Genomic DNA, 19,029 nt, shown 5'->3' with positions numbered 1-19,029 from the left:
GAATTGCTCCTCATGGTCCGCTAGCTGTCTGTTCAGTGTTTACGGTAAAACAAAACTGTGATGTTTGTACACAGTCCTGGCTCTCTGAATGGGAAACAAACATAGTAGCTCGGACCGAGCCATAAACAATCCCAGCCAATCAACGCACGTGCTTCAGGAGCATAGAAGGGAAGGGTGTAATTTGAATGGCTTTTGAGTGCAAATATTAACAACCTTTTGCGAAACAGTATCTTTTATAATTTTCCTTAACATCTTCATTGTTTATCAATAATGATGATTCTCATTCATAGTTCATCAAGTTTCTTAGAAGGCACAAGACCCGCAGTGACCCATGCTGATTTGATATCCCCTCCCATTCCCATCCCCTTCAGGGAGCCAAACAACGTTGATGGGAAAACACCAAATGATGGTAGCGTGCCAGACGAATTGTGGGAAGTCCAATTCCCCTGTTTTACTTTGGCCACTTTATTTTGTAAACAAACGAGGGTGCGACACGTCGCCACTTTTCCGGCCCCTGCTGTCTTTCTGCATTCCAGCAGCTGCAGTGGCCGGTGGTAGCTGTGTCCTCTCTACCATCAAAGAGCATAAACCTCTCTCGTCATTAGTGACATGCGCTAATTGAGCGGCAGTTAATCAAACAGATGCTCTCGTACTTCAAAGGGGTCCCTTCAAAGGGCCCAGGCCAAGGATCAGCATGAGTGTTTGAATACTGAAATGTTTCAAATCGTGGCTATTTCTTCATCTTCAGTCCCCGTCCCCCCGTCCCCCCATACACACACATACACACACATACAAAAATGCACTGAGTAAACGGGGTAAACTGTCTCAGACTAGCTATAGATCAGGAAGTCAGAATCCCCTTTCTCAGGTGGCTCGATATCCAGAAGGCTGGGTTTCAGTTTTGTAGTGAAAGAAAAGACATTGGTCCTACAACTACGCAAAAGCAGTTCATTTAACACATCAGTGACAAGTTAGTTAGTTTCTGTATTTTTCTTGCTTTTAATTGTTTTGAATCATTTTTAGGTCTCTATCCATGACTGTCAGTGATCCCATCCTTAGCAAAGCTGTTTATATCCAATCAGAGACGTAATCTCATATGCCCAGATTACGGCCGGATAAGATTAGATCATGCTTCGATGGTAACCATCCAAAAAATAACCAGGAGCTAGAGGACGTGAGGAGCGAGCGCCAATTTTGGTTGTGCACTCGATCACAGAGGGCCAGTGACTCATTGCTTATGTCTCCATTCGTCGTGGAATGTGTCTCCCTGATCCCCTCTCCTCTCATCTCTGCTCCCCTCTCCTCTCTGCTCTCCTCTCCTCTCCTCTCCTCTCCTCTCCTCTCTGCTCTCCTCTCCTCTCCTCACAATCTCTCCAGCTCCCCCTCTTCATTATGTCCCTCTCGCTGTTTCTTCTTCCGTGCTCACAGTCTGTCTTTCTGGAGTCTTTCATTCTGTGTGTATCCTTCTTTCTCCTCTTTATTCCCCCATCTCTCTTTCAATGTCTCTCTCATTCTCTCTTTCTCCCTCTCTCTCTCTCTCTCTCCCTCTGTGTGTGTGTGTGTGTGTGTGTGTGTGTGTGTGTGTGTGTGTGTGTGTGTGTGTGTGTGTGTGTGTATCTATCTGCATCTTTCTGTCTCTGCTTGTGTAAATCTGCTGTTTGTCCCTTCGCCTGAATCGTTCTGTCTCGCTCTCTCTCCCCTTGCCCCCCCCCCCCCCCCCGCCCCCCTCCCTGCTTGTTGAAGTGAGCCTCTCCTCTTCCACCATGTGCTCGCTCTCTTGGTATGCAGCTCAGGCCTCTGAGCTCCATTGGGCGTGGTTCGGTTTGACTGGGCACAGAGAGAGCAGGGGTGGCGCTAGGGAACAGGCCTTGGATGGGGGGAGGGAGAGGAGTAACCTTGAAGAAAACAAAGAAATAGCAACAGTCAGACAGAGACAGAGAGAGCGCAGGGTGGGGAGCGTCCATTTATTTTGTATGCGTTTGTGTGCGTTTGTGTGTGTGTGTGCGTTTGTGTGTGTGTGTGCGTTTGTGTGTGTGTGTGCATTTGTGTGTGCGCGTTTGTGTGTGTGCGCGTTTGTGTGTGTGTGTGTGTGTGTGTGTGTGTGTCTGGGTGCATTTGTGTGTGTGCGTGTGCGTTTGTGTGTGTGAATGCATGTCTGTGTCTGTGTGTGTGTGTGTGTGTGTGTGTGTGACTGAGTGTGTTCCCCTCCCCGATCTTTGGATGACTCAGCCCGAGTGTGGATTGGTACAAAACTAAATGGAATGCCAAGAATGAGGCTCTCACATGATTCCTCCGAGCCCAGGGGCGCGACTGAGTCACTCCCTGAGACTCGCCGGGGCAGCCACGCAGGGCTCTGGAATGCTTTCGTGGAATGGGCCGCCGCCACTCCGCTGCACCACGCCCCTGCCACCCCGTCGCAGACTCTGGGCACTTCTTCCCTCCTCTCACCTGGCGAGGGTTCAGTCCAGTCGCGCTGCTGTACCCATGCACTGCATGTACCTAAGAGAGCGGCAGTAACAGAAACTGCACTCCACTCGAGGATGCTTGACAGAGCAAGAGGTCTGTTTTTTTTCCCTACCTTCTCTGTAGGACAGAAAGTGAATTCAGCCCCACTGAATGGCTGTGTGCTGGAGGCCTTCAGAAACTGTAATGCAACTCGACAGATGCATGGTTGACTTCACATACTGCTTTTTCCAGGTGAACCAAACTCTGTGTGAAACTAACTCTATACAGATTATCTGCAAGTCGATCCAGTTAGTGATCAGTAGTATATCGTTACCTGAAAGAAACACATGAAGCCAGTTAGAGTGCAGTTTTATACAAGCCCTGTGAATACTGCAGATGCCAAATGTGCTTGTAAGCTTACCAATGTATGTGCTATAAGCAAAAACGGTGTAGAAATGGCAGAATTTTCCTGTGGGCACAGCGAAAAGGAGGTTAAGTTGAAGTAGCTGAGGAACTGCTTTGCCAATGACTAGGAGGTGCCACACATACAGAGCAGAACTACAGAAATAATTGATCCTCTGAAAGGGTTTCCTGCTATGGGTCTTAGGAACCCCCTGACCCTGTCCGCATGAGAGAGTGTATTCATCCTTGCGTTTACAGTTTTTCCTCAGTCGCTTTGATACATTTCTCAGATCAGAATTGAAATTCTCAAAACTACCTGTTCAGTCTCCACATCATCTAGTCACTTTGTGAACATGATAATCGCAAATTCTCATTCTTTTTAACACATTTCGAATTACATTACCTTACCATTTGCACCACTATGAATTGCATGTCATGTCGATCAAAATGTATTATGATACTTTTGATGATAAGGCTCGATTCAATGTCCAAATGCCGGAAATGTGTGCAAATATCACGGGTCAGTGAGCCACAGTGGATGTGCCAGGCCAGCATGAGGGAAATATACAGTAACCGTATGTGCCACTATGTCAGTAAACAAGGTGTCCAGTCATATATTCACCACTGGGCTTATCAGCGCACAAAATCTTACCCTCCTGGGGATCATCTACAGTGATCACATTCCTCAGAGTGGGAGAGCTTTTGTAAGGATGCGCACACTGAATTAGTGTATGCAGTCATTTTGATCAATGAAAACCTTTGCCACACAAACACTATCTGGGAATGGTTTTGTAGCCAAAAAATGTTGGTTACTGTTAGTTCCATCTATTCTTTTCGGAGGTTCTTTTTTGAACGAAGGTGAAAGGTCAATGATCACCAGTCTTGTGATTGTACTGGGCTCTAGACATGCAACGAAAAATTGTCATTGGTCGCACCGGTGCCTCTGACATTTAGCTGGTCTGGCTCTGTGCGTCTATAAGTGTGCAGCGTTATATATATATTTTCTCCGCACCCGCATTCTATGACAGGGGAGGCAAAGCAGGCATCCAGAGCTGGAAGAGGGCCCCTGAGGACAGCTGATTATTTTAGTCCCCAGAAACGACAAATCCATGAGAACAGGAGACTATGCAGGAGACTACAATGACATGTCCAGAACTTCCCTGCAGGGTCAAAAACAAAACAGTGGTTAGAGAGAATCTGTTACGTTGACTTAAGTAGGTGCAGAAACGCTTACATTTTTTCCTGCAGATAAATAAACAATTAGCTAGCCAGTAACTTAATAATAATTTACGATATTAATAATGACCGTAGGCTATTTAGCCTGCTAGGTGTTTTGTAAGGAGCTTGCATTAACCTTCTGGCTGCTAGTTATTTCCTACACTGCCATGTTTTTTTAATAACCAGTTTTAATGCGTTAACGGCAGATGTTGTATGTTATATGGTTGTTCAGGTCTGACCTTAGCATGACCTAGGATGTAGCCAAGGCTGTGGATTAAGAATTTCATAAACAGCTTAGAAGTGGGCGTATTGGTGGATGTGAACTGGCATTGTTCTCTCCAAACCAGTAGAAATCAAGTCTGTTTTTAAAGCTAGCAGACCATACAACTGGACTCTTTTCTCTGAAGGAGATAAGCTGAAGTTTCTTAATGCTCCCAAATAAGTAGCCTTACATGTCTCTGCAGACAGGCCTACTTAAGGAGCGAGGATCTGGTTATTCCAATGGGAAGATGACAGTGACTTACCTTCCGCAATATCTTCTTACATTATTCCATAATGTCTAATCTAATCTAATCTAATTTAATATAAGGTGTCCACACACGCACATTTGTAATTGTTACAATTAATATTTGATTCATTTTTTTCTAGTAGTTCCTTCACTTTCCACCTCTTGCTCTGCACAAACACGCCAATCCCTGCATCAAGTATAGTAGATGTTGTAGATGTGTAGATTGTGGGGGGTAGCGCTAGGGGGCTCATGCTCAGACTTGCCCCTAGAAATGCCCCTGCTCTGCAAAGACCCACCCCCTACTCCGCCTCTGATGGGCTCTGACCCTAATATTATTTTTCTGAATGCGGGGGGAGGGTGGGTGTGGATGTGTGTGTGTGCGTGACTGTTCTGGCCTGATAAGTCAAGAGCTATAGAGATAGGGTGGGTGGACGAGGGCTAGTCCTCACTTGGGAAGAGGTGTTCTTGTTGGCAGAGAGGGAGGGAGGGAGGAAGCAGAGTGGGGACAGCCCCAACACAGAGCTGGGAATTCTGGCACGGTAACGGCACAGCCGTTCGGCAGGTGAGGCAGCAGGCCAGTCCCAGCCTTGGGGCCTGCCAGCGATTTTCTCCACCAGAGCAGAGCAGGCCTGCCAAGACTAGGTAAGGCAAACCTGAGCCTAGTAGACAAGGCACGTGAAGCACACGTGAATGTTGAGTGGGTTCAGTGCCTGGTAACCAAGATTCAACCAAATCACCATGTATTGGGATCATCAACATTTATTGAATTGATTGGTGATTGGTGATTGGTTTCTCGGTCTGCCTTTGTGTAATCACTGGATGTCATTCGCCACTCTTCTTTGTACCTTTTATGATCTCATTTTGGTTATAGGTAGATTAGAACTTGCTGTGCTTTTTTTTTTCTTTTATGTTTTGTGACCATCAGCATAATCCATAATGTAGGATGCAGGATATATCATGCATCACCTTTTACTGTTTTATAATCCCCTCAGCGGGTCCACTGGTTATTTGAAAACTATTACTGCCATTAGCATTGAAAACTACTGCCATTAGTATTGATTGTGCCTCATAGCTGATTGCATGGATGGAGGCCATTAGTAGACAGCTTTGTTGGAATAAGGTGTGGTTGAATTACTAGACATATACAGGCTAGGACTGCAGATGCAGGAATGAGCAATGAGGCTTAGAGAAGAGCAAGTTCATTATGAGGGATCGTGTTTCTGTGTAATGATCATGGTTGCGTCAAGGCAAATGACATGTACTGACTTGATCAAGAAACATTTGTCTCTCAAGATATAACCCAGGTTCTAGTGCTATATACCCCAGTGTGAACAGAAATAGGACACTCTAATAATGTTATTTAATCTTGGCCAGTCTGCAAAAGAAATTATGTCCTTGTAAAAACGTTATCTTTCCTAATCAGTGCATGTTGTAGTCAATCTCTCTCTGCCTTTCAAGGGAGCATTTTGAAAGTATACTGTACAACTTGGAATTGTTTGATGTTTCTTGGAGCTAGACCGTGGACTCACAGGTTAGCTCACCATCCTGTGCTAGGGCTAATGCCATGAAAAAGCATTTATGTTTGTCCCCAAATCTGTAGTGAGTTCATAGATTCTGGTACTTAAAGTGAAGGTGCACATCACCTACAGTTCATTGACTATTTGTGATTCACCAGATAATACCAACAGAAATCCTCTTGATGAAGACTGTCTCGCGACCCATGCCGTTTCAGTGCCTCAGCGAGAACTGACTGACTGAGAAAAACAGACAATTTCAGTAGCTGGCAAAGCACATACCACAGTCTAATTAGATTTCATATAAAACCTGGTGACTCACTAGCCATGGGACGGAGTTGAGGGATCTCAGTTAGAAATTAAAGTGACTACACAGAGCTGCTGTTCCTGTTATCTGTCCAGAGAGATGCCTTCCCATCAAGCCAGATGCAAGACAAGTGTCATTTAAGAGCTCTCAGGCAGATTATTCCTGGCAGCTTTGCAGGCTTTAATATCAAAAAGGAGTGTCTGGGGAAGAGAGTTGTGGAGCGAATGGCACTGCTAGGGATGCCTCAGTTATTGCCTACAGCAACTTTAAGCAGTTGTTAGCAGATGCAGAATATTGTCCAGAGACCCAACTGCCTCTGCAGAAGGCTACGATGCCCTCCTCTCCACGATGAATAAACTTGGCTGACTTTGAACCAACCCCACGCTCCCACAACCCGCAAAAGGCTGCATCAGCTGAGGCAAGAGGCGTATTGGCATCCGTGCATACGGTGTTGTTTGTCTCTATGGCATCTTGAGACCTGAGATCAAAAGGTTGGAATTTTCCCTCCTTTTTCAATTATCGTTAGCCCGCATCAATACCCCAAGCCAGGAGAGAGAGAGAGAGAAAAGAGAAAGAGCAATGCCTGTCTTTTATCTCCTGGGTTGTCTCAGCGCTGAGGAGAGCTAAACACTGTCAGTCCTGCTTGGAGTTGGCATGCTGGCATCGTTCCTCACAAGGCCTGTTTTCTCTCACTTGTTTCTGTTTGTTTCTGTCGCCGCTGCGGATCTCCTGAGAGAGCAGCCTGTTTCTGTTTTGACTACAGTTGGGAGCTCGGGCAAACCCGAAATGGAGTCTCGCTGCAGTAATCGTCACCTTAAGCCATGTTGCATTGTTTCACAGATATGAAATGTTTTTGAAAGACTGATTTGAGCTCTTGGATCATTTTTTGCTATGGCTGTTATGGAGTCATTAAAGTGTGGTGATGACTAAGCTATTAGGCTGTCAGATGGGTAACATAAAGCATCTGTCTGTGTGTGTCTGCTGTCTTCACCCCTACTGCTACCAATCACTGTTAGAGACAATGTGGAACTTCCAACACCAAACGAAGGATCAGTGGAAACCATGGTAGCTATGAACAGGCAATGAATGCGAAAAAATATCCAACAGTGATTTTACAGCTTTAATTCCAGTGCTAGTGCAGTCCATTGTTGTTCCTACAGTTACTAAAGGGTTTATTCTCAAAGAGACGGGGCAAGGGCAGACATGCCAAGTCACCATTTACGTAGGCCCTGCTGTCATGAGTATTTTAGGTAGTGGTTGAATATTTGGCAGGCAGATGATTTGGAAGAGTTAGGAGGAAGTGGCTGCGATTAGAAAAGGACTAACTGGTTTGGACTGAAATAATCGCTCACAGTTTGGGGTCGCGGGTCACCCAGCGGCGGAGCTCAGCTCAGGGGACGTCTGGCCACTCCGAGGGGTCAAGCGAGACGAGCGAGGTGTCCAGGAGTGCGGCAGGGTGAACTGGGGAGGGGGGAGGGTGGGGGCTGATTAGATCTGTCATGCAGCTGTAGCGCCAGCAAGAGACCCAGAGGGGAGGGGAGGGGAGCGAGGGGTGGGGGGATGGGGGGGACTAGCACAGGGACAGGAAAGGACACAGAAAGGGAACTCCCTCCTAACAGGCCTAGTAGCATATCCATATATGTCTATGCGTAGTAGCATAGCTCAGGTGCTGAAGCAAGTTTTTTATCACAAGCTTGTTTCTTTCAAACACGCTCAGATTTCTCCTTGAACTCATGCTGGGTGTAGCACATACTGTAATCTGTTTTATTTTCTTTCCTATCAGGTGTTCTGGAAAGTCGCTATGACATGATCATTTTATGAGTCACAATGACCCCTCGATTCTATTTGCGTTTATTTCCATTCTGGTCATTATTATCCATCTCACCATCTCGGTGACTCTCATTTCTTCTGTTTTCCCTCTCTAAACTCTTTTGGCTTCCTCTTTACATGTTCTCCCTCTCTTTTCTCTCTCAATCTCTCTCTCTCTCTCTCTCTCTTTCTCTCTCAATCTCTCTCTCTCTCTCTCATTTTCTCTGTGTCTGGCTGGTTGTTACAGGACGGAATTTCCACTTCCTCTGTGGTCACATGACTGCAGGCTGGGTGTGGTCTGGTGTTGATGACAGTGCCTGCTGGGTTGGCAGAGGGCTGAGACTCTTGTTTGCATACTCCCACACACTCACCACAAAAAACCAAACAGCCCTCCTTTAAAGGCCCCGGCAGAAGCAAGCCTGTCCATACCGTGTGTGTGTGTTTGTGTGAGCGTGTGTGTGTGTGTGTGTGTGTGTGTGGTGTGTGTGTGTGTGTGTGTAGAGGGGGATGATATACTCTGTGCTATAATATTTAAACCTTCAGAAGAAATTAGCAGAGTGATTATCACATCTTGGATTGAGGTAGATTGTGTTGAGGATAGAATAGAAACCTGCACTTGTGAAACCTGTGAAGAATGAATGAAACCTGCACTTGTGAAACCAGAATACAGTCACCACGCAGTCTGTGCACCACGCGCGTTAACCTATTACTCAATTACAGCACGCTTGAGACGTGTTCTCTCTGCTTCCTTTAACTGGTGGGGTTCCTGTGACGGTTGTATGTTTGGTGCAGTCTGTGTGTGTCTGCCTGCATGGGTGCGCGTGTGTGTGTGTGTGGTGGCGACGGCGGCAGTGGTGGCAGCAGCAGCAGCTTGCAGCTGCGAGACTCCGCATTGTCCGCTTTAGTATGCAAGGCAGGTGAGGCTGCAGAGCCAGTGCGCAAGCCTTTCCCTCTCAGCACATCCAGGGCATTTCTCTCGCCAGACTCCCGGCTTTCCTCTGCTCTCTCCTCCAGTCTCGCTGTAGTCCCCCACTATCATTCATCATCTCCATCTGCCGGTGTCCATATTTCATTCTTCTTCTTTGTTTTCTTTTTCTTTTGGTCATGGGGAACATGGTACATCTGTTTTTTTTTTTTTGTCCTCTCTTTTTCCTTCTCTCATTTTCTCCCCTGATCCAATCTGTGTGCCTGTCTGTCGTTTAGCACTCTACCACCTGCCTCCACTGTCACAAATGCAGTTCATGTGGAGGCTGGGTGACCCATAAACATGGATCTGAAAGTGTGTGTGTGTAGGTGTGTGTAGGTGTGTGTAGGTGTGTGTGTGTGTGTGTGTGTGGGGGCTGGTGCTGAGTGTCCAAGATGTCAGAGCCAGGTCTGTTACAGTGTTAGCTAGCTGTTAGCTCCATCAGCAGGGGCTTTGTGCTGTGGGAGAAAGCTTGATGACTCACTGGATTGGAAGCACTGGCAGCACTCATAATCCCGTCCCTCCTCACGCATGGCAGCTAAGAAATCCCACTTAAACTTCACCGTGGATTTAGATTCTTTTTAGTTCAATTAAAAAAAAAATCAGGTCGTGGAGTCATTCATTTGTTGGGTGATACTATGGCAACAGCTCTCAAACATCTGCCTTCTCATCCAAATAAGGTTTTCTTTCTGCAATTTGAGGTTTGATGAGAATACACAGGCTGTCCTCCACATTCAGAATTACAAATTCAAATTGGATGTTATGTCATGGGCCAGCCAGTCACACAATTAATTTCCCTGGGATGCTATGCAAACCGGTTATGGGGAAGGAATTGTTCGCGCGGTGACACATTTAGAAATTTAGAAAATTAAAAAACAATTTAGGTTTAGAACAGTTCATTTAAATTCTGTCCCTGTATGCCCCATGAAGGGTTCAAATACCTCCTCTCACCTCTGCGTAAACAATCTCTTTCTCATCTCTGTTGTCTTGCTCACTGTCTGAAATATTAGTTAGGTTAAATCTACCAACGCAACAGCATTCCAGGCATAGCCTACTGTACCCCTCTCTATACATTGATACTCTCAGCATGTATCTCAGTGTGTCCCTCAGCTCTTGCTTGGTCTTCGGATGACTGCCCTGCAGATCAGCTCTCTTCATTTAGCGCACCCATCCATGCCTTCATCATATGGAACAATCAAACTAATTGCTGTTGCATCAGCCGGCATGCTAAGCTGCTAATGCTGTACCTATAACCTGGTTACTGACAAGAATTGGGCTCTTCATGTTTTCATATTTGTCTGGGCACAACCGACTGAACTGACATGTTTGATCTCCCCTGGTAGGGCATGGTGCATCTTAGCTGTAATTTAATGATCACACAGCTCTGCTTTAATCAGGGGAAGTGCATCAGTCTGTCTTTGGATTTAACATGCCAGGGAAAGGTTATCGCTGTCGTTCCTAAACACCACGTCCCGTCCTTCCCAAAAGAGGCCAAAGGCAGAAAAAAAAAATCACCTTTGTGGTGACGTAAGCAGACACCCTAAACCTTAATAAATGTGGTGCATTTATGAACTTATCCCACAATCCTTTGCATCGCCAGAGGACCTGTGGGATTTGATACGTCCCTCTCCAGCTCTCTGTTCGGGGGCGTGCTTTGTGATGTAAAATCGCCTCTTTGTCACTCAGATGAAGCGTTTGCCCCTAGGTGGTACAGTAAATCTGTGTGTGTGTGTGTGTGTGTGTGTGTGTGTGTGTGTGTGTGTGTGTGTGTGTGTGTGTGTGTGTGTGTGTGTGTGTAAATGTTACAGAAATGCAATCAAAAGGAATGATGGAACAGGAAATGGAGAAAGGCTCCAACAGACTGCAGGCAGATGTACAGCTTCAAGCCTAGCACTGGCTCTGCAGGTCCCAGAGAAAGCAAACATCATCCATCCTCCGCCTCTCTGTCTCGCTCTCTCTGTTTCCACCTTTCTGCACTGTTTCAAAAGTCAGCATCAGTAAATACCGGCAGGCAGCTATATGGGAAGCATACCCCAGCAGAGGCGCTGTATACATTAGAGCTTTGCGAAGTGTTGCAGTACTCGATAGCTGCACTAATAACTGCAGGTCTCTCATCAGTACACAGCCTGATTTGTTTTTTGCATTCGGCACCAGTCCCACACTCCACACTCCACACTCCCCACTCCACACTCTGTCTCTCATTCTCTCTCTGCCTATTTAGCGGCCCCCGGACATGGTGAGGAGATGTTTGCACAGCTCAACAGGTCACAGCTCGCAGCTTTCAGGCTCGCCCGCCCGCCCGCCCGCTCACTCCGGCACTGTTGCTCAGCTGGACGGGCACAGGAGCGTATGAATATTTATGAGGCTCCGGGTGTGGGCGGAGAGGGCACGCATCTCCTCCATCTCTGCTGCCGCCGCCGCCACAGCTCTCCATTCCAAAGTTTGTCCTCCGGCATTAGTGGATGGGGAAGAAAACAAAAAAAACGTGTGTGTGTGAGTTTCATTTTCACAAAGGAAGTACTTCAGTCAATTCAAACTATGTAGGATACAGGCATATGTTTGCATGCATTAATCCGTGTGTGTGTGTGTGTGTGTGTGTGTGTGTGTGTGTGTGTGTGTGAGAGAGAGAGAGTGTATAACAAATTGACACACAGACTAGATATGTATATTTATTGTAGTATTGTAACAACAAGGCTGCATTTTGTAGAGAACATAGTCACTTAGACCTAGGAGTGTTGCTTCAAAACCGGGGCTCAGCCAAGATGAAAGTGAGCACAGACTGTAGTGTTCAACTTATAAATCCTGTTGAGACAACAGGATGGGGGAATTCAAAGACTTTAGGTTAGCAGGCCAACTGGTTCTAGACTGCAAAACAGTGTGTATAGCGTCACTCTCTGCTGTGTGGGGCAGGATCCCATTCAGTACACAAGCCTGGTGTCAAATGAGAAGTCATGCTGGTGAACGTATCCTGCTGTCCTCATTTCCAGATGATAAGCAAATGTTTTCATGCGCAGTCGTCCTGTGCTGACCCTGACAAATTTGCGAAGCCATTTCTAATGGCTCCCACTGTACACCCCGGGCAATCGGTGCCATTTTAGAAAGTCAATGCATTTTGTTTGGAAACAGTGTCAACCAGAGCCCCTCATATTGACTCAGTCTGGCATGTAGTCACATGCCTTTTAACATGTATGAAAGAAAAAAAGCCAAAGTGCAAGCAATTTATGTGTGAAAGATTGTTTGGCGCTCATGTAATTGTTCCTGTGTTGTGACGGCCTGCTGTGGCTGAGGCTCTTCCTGGTTTCCCTATCCTCTCAGTGGAGGCAGTGGATGTTCCCGTGGTTCACATAACACCGCCGCACCATCCTCATCCTGATCTGTGCGATTACGGGATGGGGGGCGGCGAGTGGAACAGGATTAGGTCAGTTTACACGATGATTTAGTTAATGACCAGTGCACGCGCTCATTGAGGAGATGACACAGAGTGCCTGGAGAAAAGTGGAGCAGCTTTGGCTGGTGGCCTTGCCTTGCCTTGCCTCGTCTCGCCTCAGTTGGCCTATCCTGGCCTCTCACTTGGCCAGTGCCAGGATGGGATGGGGTGGCGGGGGGGGGGGGAGGAATGGAAGCCTCGATGTAATGGCTACGCATTCAAACACCATGGCCATTCGATGTAGGTTAGAGTGCTGCCCTCAGGCCCTCTGTCACCATGGCACCCCAATTACAGGCTACAGGCTTTCGTGGACATGTGTGTGTGAGTGTGAGTGTCAGTGTGTGTGTGTGTGTGCGTGTGTGAGTGTCAGTGTGTGTGTGTGTGTGTGTGTGTCTCGCAGTGTGCATCATGGCCCAGTGCTTCATCTCCAGTCATTGTAAGCACACATCACATCAAACTGTGACCTCCGGGTTGCATGATCAGAGTATGTAATGATGGCAGTGGAACCTAACTGGATACACAAAAGCCCATTAGCATTCTGGCCCCTGATACTGTTAGAATGATTTAGCATTTGACCACTTTTTCTCCCAGCCCAAAAAACAGACAGAATCACCGGCACATCTGGCCATGTTCATACCCGCCACAGCAGGCGATTCTCAAAGCCTCTCTTTGTGTAGTCGCGTAGGATCAATGGAACGATTTCTGTTTGCCCACCACTGTTTCCACAAAACCTTCAGTCATTAGCCAGTATGGTGCAGTAGCAGTTTATACATGACAAACTCATTCACTCATAATATGTTGTAACTTCATTGTTTGTTTGTGTCTTTGCAGTTGAGGAAAGCACCCTGCTATGCGATTAATTAAGGGCAGATATCATTTGACTCTGGTTCTTTTCTTATCATGCCCATACTGGAACTAAAAGTCCCGTATACAGGCGGGCTTCCCAAGATATAGCTGCCGCAATGAGACCATTGCGAGAATTCATTTCATGGAGAAAAGCTGTCAACATGAGTGGCTGCTAGCACCTAACCTAAGTTGTAATTGCATGATAACATGGTTAACTGCAGGATCAGTTGAAAAAAAATTCAAGCCAAACATTATGTATACAAATGAGGTTAGCCCGAAATGTCAGGGTAGCGCATGTAGCTCTAGACGCTAACAAGTGCACTGGCACAGAGTCTGTACATCTTGCCTGCCATTCCACTCTGCAGTGACCTCTCAAGAAAATAAATGTCAGGTCGTTAATTGAGCGTCTGTTTCGGCCAACCTACTTAACCTGTTTCTCAGCTATTGCAATGCTTCCCAAACACTCCACAGCATTTGACATGAGTCTGCCCAGGAGCATTTTCTGTGACCTAAGAAACTGTTTAACTGAACTGATGGTCTGACGTAAGGCTCTTGTTTGTCTTTCTCCTAGAAACAAAATACACTGAGTGCAACGAGAAGATCCTCCGGTGAAAGCATGTTGCACCAGTCCAGCTGCTCACCCAAAACACTCTGCCTCTGATCCCAGACCAGTCCCAGAATCCCTTCCCAAACGGACCACAGATCAGCCCTGAGCGATCTGAGAAGATCATCTCTTATCCTTCACCACGAGCTGGTTTACTGCCATCCAGTCTTAACGTTTACATCTACGGTTGAGTCTTCGGATCCCGTAGTTCAACCCGACCCAGCGTTCCAAAATGGCTAACAACACAGCGGACCACGCGGCAGCCAACTCGGTGGCCGAGGGCGGCCACGAGGGCGAGTTTGGCATCTCGGTGAAAGAGCTCCGGGATGTGATGGAGCTGAGGGGTGCAGAGGCTGTCAACAAGATCAATGAGCACTACGGAGACGTGCAGGGAATCTGCCGCAGGCTCAAGACCTCACCTATCGAGGGTGAGTGACCGCACACAGTGCACATGCACATATACAGCTCGACCCAGCACACACACACACACACACCAGTGCATGGACTGGGGTGCACAGACTGTCATGTACAGTCAGTCATGAACACCCACACACACACACACACACACACACACACACACACACACACACACACACACACACACACTTACATCTAACCCATTTTCCCCACGCACACACACAAACACACACACACACACACACACACACACACACACACACACACACACACACATATTGATGCACCATGGCAGGAAATCAGTGGGAAACAAACATTTGTGGTTTTATTGTTAAAAGCCGTGATTAGGCATCTAAAGGCATACCTCAACCATGCAGTCTTAATATGTATATATTGTATTAATCATCATCATGTGTGTTTGCTTCAAATTTTTCAAATTTTAAGAGTCTTGATGTCAAGGGCCTTGAGATAACATGACCTTTGTCTAGCATCATATCTCATCGTGGTTAAGTGGCTTCTGAGTGTTTACCCATACAGATGTTTATATATCTAAGACATTGCCAGATGTGTCCAAATACTTTGCCGTTTTTATTTGTAGGTCTCTCTGGAAATCCGGTGGACTTGGAGAAGCGCCACACAGCATTTGGAAAGAACTTCATCCCTCCGAAAAAGCCCAAGACCTTCCTGCAGCTAGTATGGGAAGCACTCCAGGACCTCACTCTCATCATTCTGGAGATAGCGGCCATTATCTCCCTGGGCCTCTCCTTCTACCAGCCTCCGGGGGGCGCCGCGGAGGGTAACAGTCCATTTGTGCCTAGGGTAGCTAGCTCTGGTGCCAATCCGGCCCTGATCTGGCGTGCACCCAGCCTCTATCTGCATTAGCCAGACGTTATCCATCAGTATCTTCCGTCGGTTGATGCGCTTCCTTTTTATACTTTAATGAGGGGAAAGGGTTTGTAATATTGGTTCCAGCACAGATAATAGAGACGGCTTTCAGGAACAGGGAAGTGGAACAGAGCAGCATGTGGTTCCGGGGGGGGGGGGGGGGATGGGATGTTACAGTAAGCCAAACTAAATAAAAATCCAACCAAAAGGCTGGAACAAGAGCTGATAACAAGTAGAACATGTACCGAGGATTTGCTCCCGCTTGCGCTCTCTCCGTCTGAGCTAAAAGTTCTTTAGAATTTTCCCGAGCAGAGGGGGAGGCGAGGTGACTATTTGCATACCGCTCGCTCCTTCAGAGAAGGGTAAACCCAAGGGACTAGAAGCTTAGTGCTTTCTTTAATAGCTTGTGTCACAGTTGCCTTCCCTTCCCAAATAGCCAGTAGTGAGCCTTTGTTCTAAATGATTGCATGCTTTGGAAGCTCCCCTCTGACTATCTGTCTGTCGAATTTACTTCACTTTCACTTTTTTCTCACTTTTCCTCTTTCTCTCCCTCCTCCTGTCAATCTCTGTTTCTCTCCTGCTGTGTCTGTACCTTTCTCTCTTTCTCCCTGCCCCTCTCCCTGTTTTTGTCTCTCTCTCCATATCTCTCTCTTTGTCTCTGTCTCTCACACTCTTTCTTTCCTGATCTTACTCTTTCCTGTCTCTCTCTGTCTCTCTCACTCCCCATATCTGTCCCTGTTTCTAACACATACTCTTTTTCTGCCACTCAGGATGCGGCGAAGCAGCGGGTGGCGTGCACGACGAGGGCGAGTCTCAGGCTGGCTGGATCGAGGGCGCGGCCATCCTCATCTCTGTGGTTATCGTGGTGCTCGTGACGGCCTTCAATGACTGGAGCAAGGAGAAGCAGTTCCGTGGCCTCCAGAGCCGCATCGAGCAGGAGCAGAAGTTCACAGTCATCCGCAAGGGCCAGGTCATCCAGATCCCCGTGGCCGAGATCGTTGTGGGCGACATTGCTCAGATCAAATATGGTGAGGGCCCTTGAGGCTAACCGCTCTCTTATGAACTGACCAGTGCCATCATTGTCGAATTGTGTAAGATCATGCAAAAAAACAGAAGAACTAGAAAAAAACACTTCTGTTCAGTCACAGAAGAACAACTTGTAGAGCAAGGTACTGACAAAACCAAACCCAAGAAAAGGTCATGTGTTCGTTACCCAGAATGCCCACTGCCCAATGTGGTGTTTTTGAGAAAGATGGGGCGTAGCACTTTAGGGACAAAACCCCGCTCTCCTGTGAATATGAAGCCATTGTCTGTTGTAAGAAATGAAACTGATGGAAATGTATATCTGCACTGCACCGTAAGATGCTTTCAATAAAAGTGTGTGCTAGATGTAGATGTAAATGCAGCAGGATATCAGTGAACATCCAAACAGCATAATGTTGGCAATAGAATTGCAATGGGCTAGCTTCAGTGGGATGCAATCGTGAAAACTTTGCCTGCCCTTCACCTTTTTAAGGTTTATTATTAGAATCAAATGGTATTATATGAATGGGGACTAGCACATTAGTACCATCGTATGGGGCACCAAGTGTAACACACCTTTTTTCTTCATAGACAGAACGCATTCTGTATATTACGGAAAGTGTAACGTGTATGCTTTGGTCCGATACGTTCTGTGAGTATAGGCAGGTCACAGAATATGCTGTGTCCATGAAAAAAAGGCTGCTTAAACTTTTGTAGGCATATCATTTCGTAGAGCCTGCATCTGCGTAGAGGAAGAAAGCAGTGGCTGTGTGGTAATCCAGTGATGGATAAAAGTGCCAGAGAGGAAACTAGAGCGGAGCCCGGAAACTAGAGGGAGGCCCATCTGCCACAGCCAGATGCAGGAATTTAGATGATCAAACTTAAAGTAGATAGATCAGTTGCAAGAGTTAATGAGAATGAGAGAGAGAGAGGGAGGGATTGGAAGAGAGAGAGAGAGAGGGCGATGAGCTCAGGACCAGGCGATGTTTGAGATTGAAGCCTCTCTCGGCTGAGAAGCTGTGATGCCGTTGCAGTTTCCTGGAAATTTCTGGTATTAGTAGTAAGAAAATCAGTCCCAGTGTGAAATCCATCCAGTCCTGTTCATCTGCCTTCCAAGCACTGGACTTCACTCGATTTTTTGGCCTTTTTCCCCGTGTCCAGTCTGCTCCGAATAAATGTCACCCACTGGCATTTGTACCGGTCACTGTCTCTTGGTCTATGTGATCTATCTCCTGGGTGCTGTGAGACACGGGCACATTTGTATGCAGCTGTGACTGTAAGAAGCTTGTTGCACTGCTTGTGCGTTCTTACAGCATTCCCTGCGTGGCACGCATTGGCCTTTACAAGCTCAAAGCAGCTTAGGAAAGCCAGAGGCACATGTGGGCAGCAGGGCTGCACAAGACCAGCAGAGCAAGCTATGTGTCAAAGCAGCACCAACAAAGTTTTGTTGTTTTTATTAGTTTTTCACCATCTCCCTTATTTACTTATCTTCTATCTGAAATGACAGAACCATGGATTACTTATATGATGTACTTGCATATTTGATATGTACATATGTATATAATACCTCTCTCTCATATATATGAGAGAGAGGTATTATATACATATATATATATATATATATATATATATATACAAACGCACACACACCCATATATGTATGAAAGAGAAAGGTAGATAGTCTGATGGTCTGCTGTGACAGGTGACCTGCTGCCGGCTGATGGTGTGATGATCCAGGCCAATGACCTAAAGATCGATGAGAGTGCAATGACTGGGGAATCCGACCAGGTCAAGAAGTCTCTGGACAAGGACCCCATGCTGTTGTCTGGTGAGTTTGTCTGTTTCATTTTGCCTCACTGAATATTTTCTGACGGCATAATAAACATTGGGGCCTAATTTCATTGATGGGCATAGCGGCTGGCAACACGCAAAGTTCACCACGCATGACCTAACTTGGCAAATTCATTCATTTCATAACGAGCATAATAATGAGCAAGATTCTAAGCGCAAACACGGGTGGGTCAGCAAAATGGTGGGTTGTGTCAACACACAGATGTGGGATTTCCACGTATCAATGAATTCCTTTAAAGCAACTTTTACTGTGAAACATGTTGGGCAGACCAACATGTTTCACAAGAACCTCCCTCCTCTGGTGTAAATTGCTCTGTTTGTGACCGGAAATATGTTCTATTGTAGAACAATTACTCCGTGTGAACGTTAATAAGATATGGCAGTCATTGTGACTGCCTGGTTAAGAATGTCGTCATTGCCACATCCACTAATTACTCAACCCATTTATGCTTGATTGCGCCCTGCTTTGTGTCAATGAAATGAGCAAATATAGGTGTCCCCGCCTATTCTCACTCTGCGGTAGCTGATGCGCGAAGCCAGTTTATGGTGCTCGTTACTCTATGAAATTAGCGCCCACTGACTCTCATAGTGACAGCAGCAATACAATATATATAAAGCACACTAGTGAATATTCTCCTTTTTCCTCCTGTCAGGCACTCATGTAATGGAGGGATCTTGTCGGATGGTGGTCACGGCCGTCGGGCTCAACTCTCAGACCGGCATCATCTTCACCCTCCTGGGTGCTGGAGAGGACGAGAAGAAGGAGGCAAAGAAAGGTGAGCGTGTCAGAGCGTCTCGGAACCCCCCCA

At 46.6% G+C, this 19,029-nt stretch overlaps 1 protein-coding gene across 1 annotated transcript in view; it reads left to right on the top strand.

Annotated features, from left to right (window-relative positions):
* The window catches only part of atp2b4 (ATPase plasma membrane Ca2+ transporting 4), a 52,793-nt gene that overhangs the window by 8,593 nt on the left and 25,171 nt on the right, over window positions 1–19,029 (top strand). The window contains 5 exon segments of the mRNA XM_012822600.3: window positions 14,012–14,472; window positions 15,060–15,257; window positions 16,117–16,374; window positions 18,072–18,197; window positions 18,874–18,996. Coding sequence (XP_012678054.1) covers window positions 14,277–14,472; window positions 15,060–15,257; window positions 16,117–16,374; window positions 18,072–18,197; window positions 18,874–18,996 — 901 coding nt within the window. The 5' untranslated portion in view covers window positions 14,012–14,276.

This window comes from Clupea harengus, chromosome 5 (assembly GCF_900700415.2).
Source record: "Clupea harengus chromosome 5, Ch_v2.0.2, whole genome shotgun sequence".
In the NCBI taxonomy this organism is placed as follows: domain Eukaryota; kingdom Metazoa; phylum Chordata; class Actinopteri; order Clupeiformes; family Clupeidae; genus Clupea; species Clupea harengus.
The sequence above is the reverse complement of the archived record's forward strand: the minus strand, read 5'-3'. Positions and strand labels throughout refer to the sequence as shown.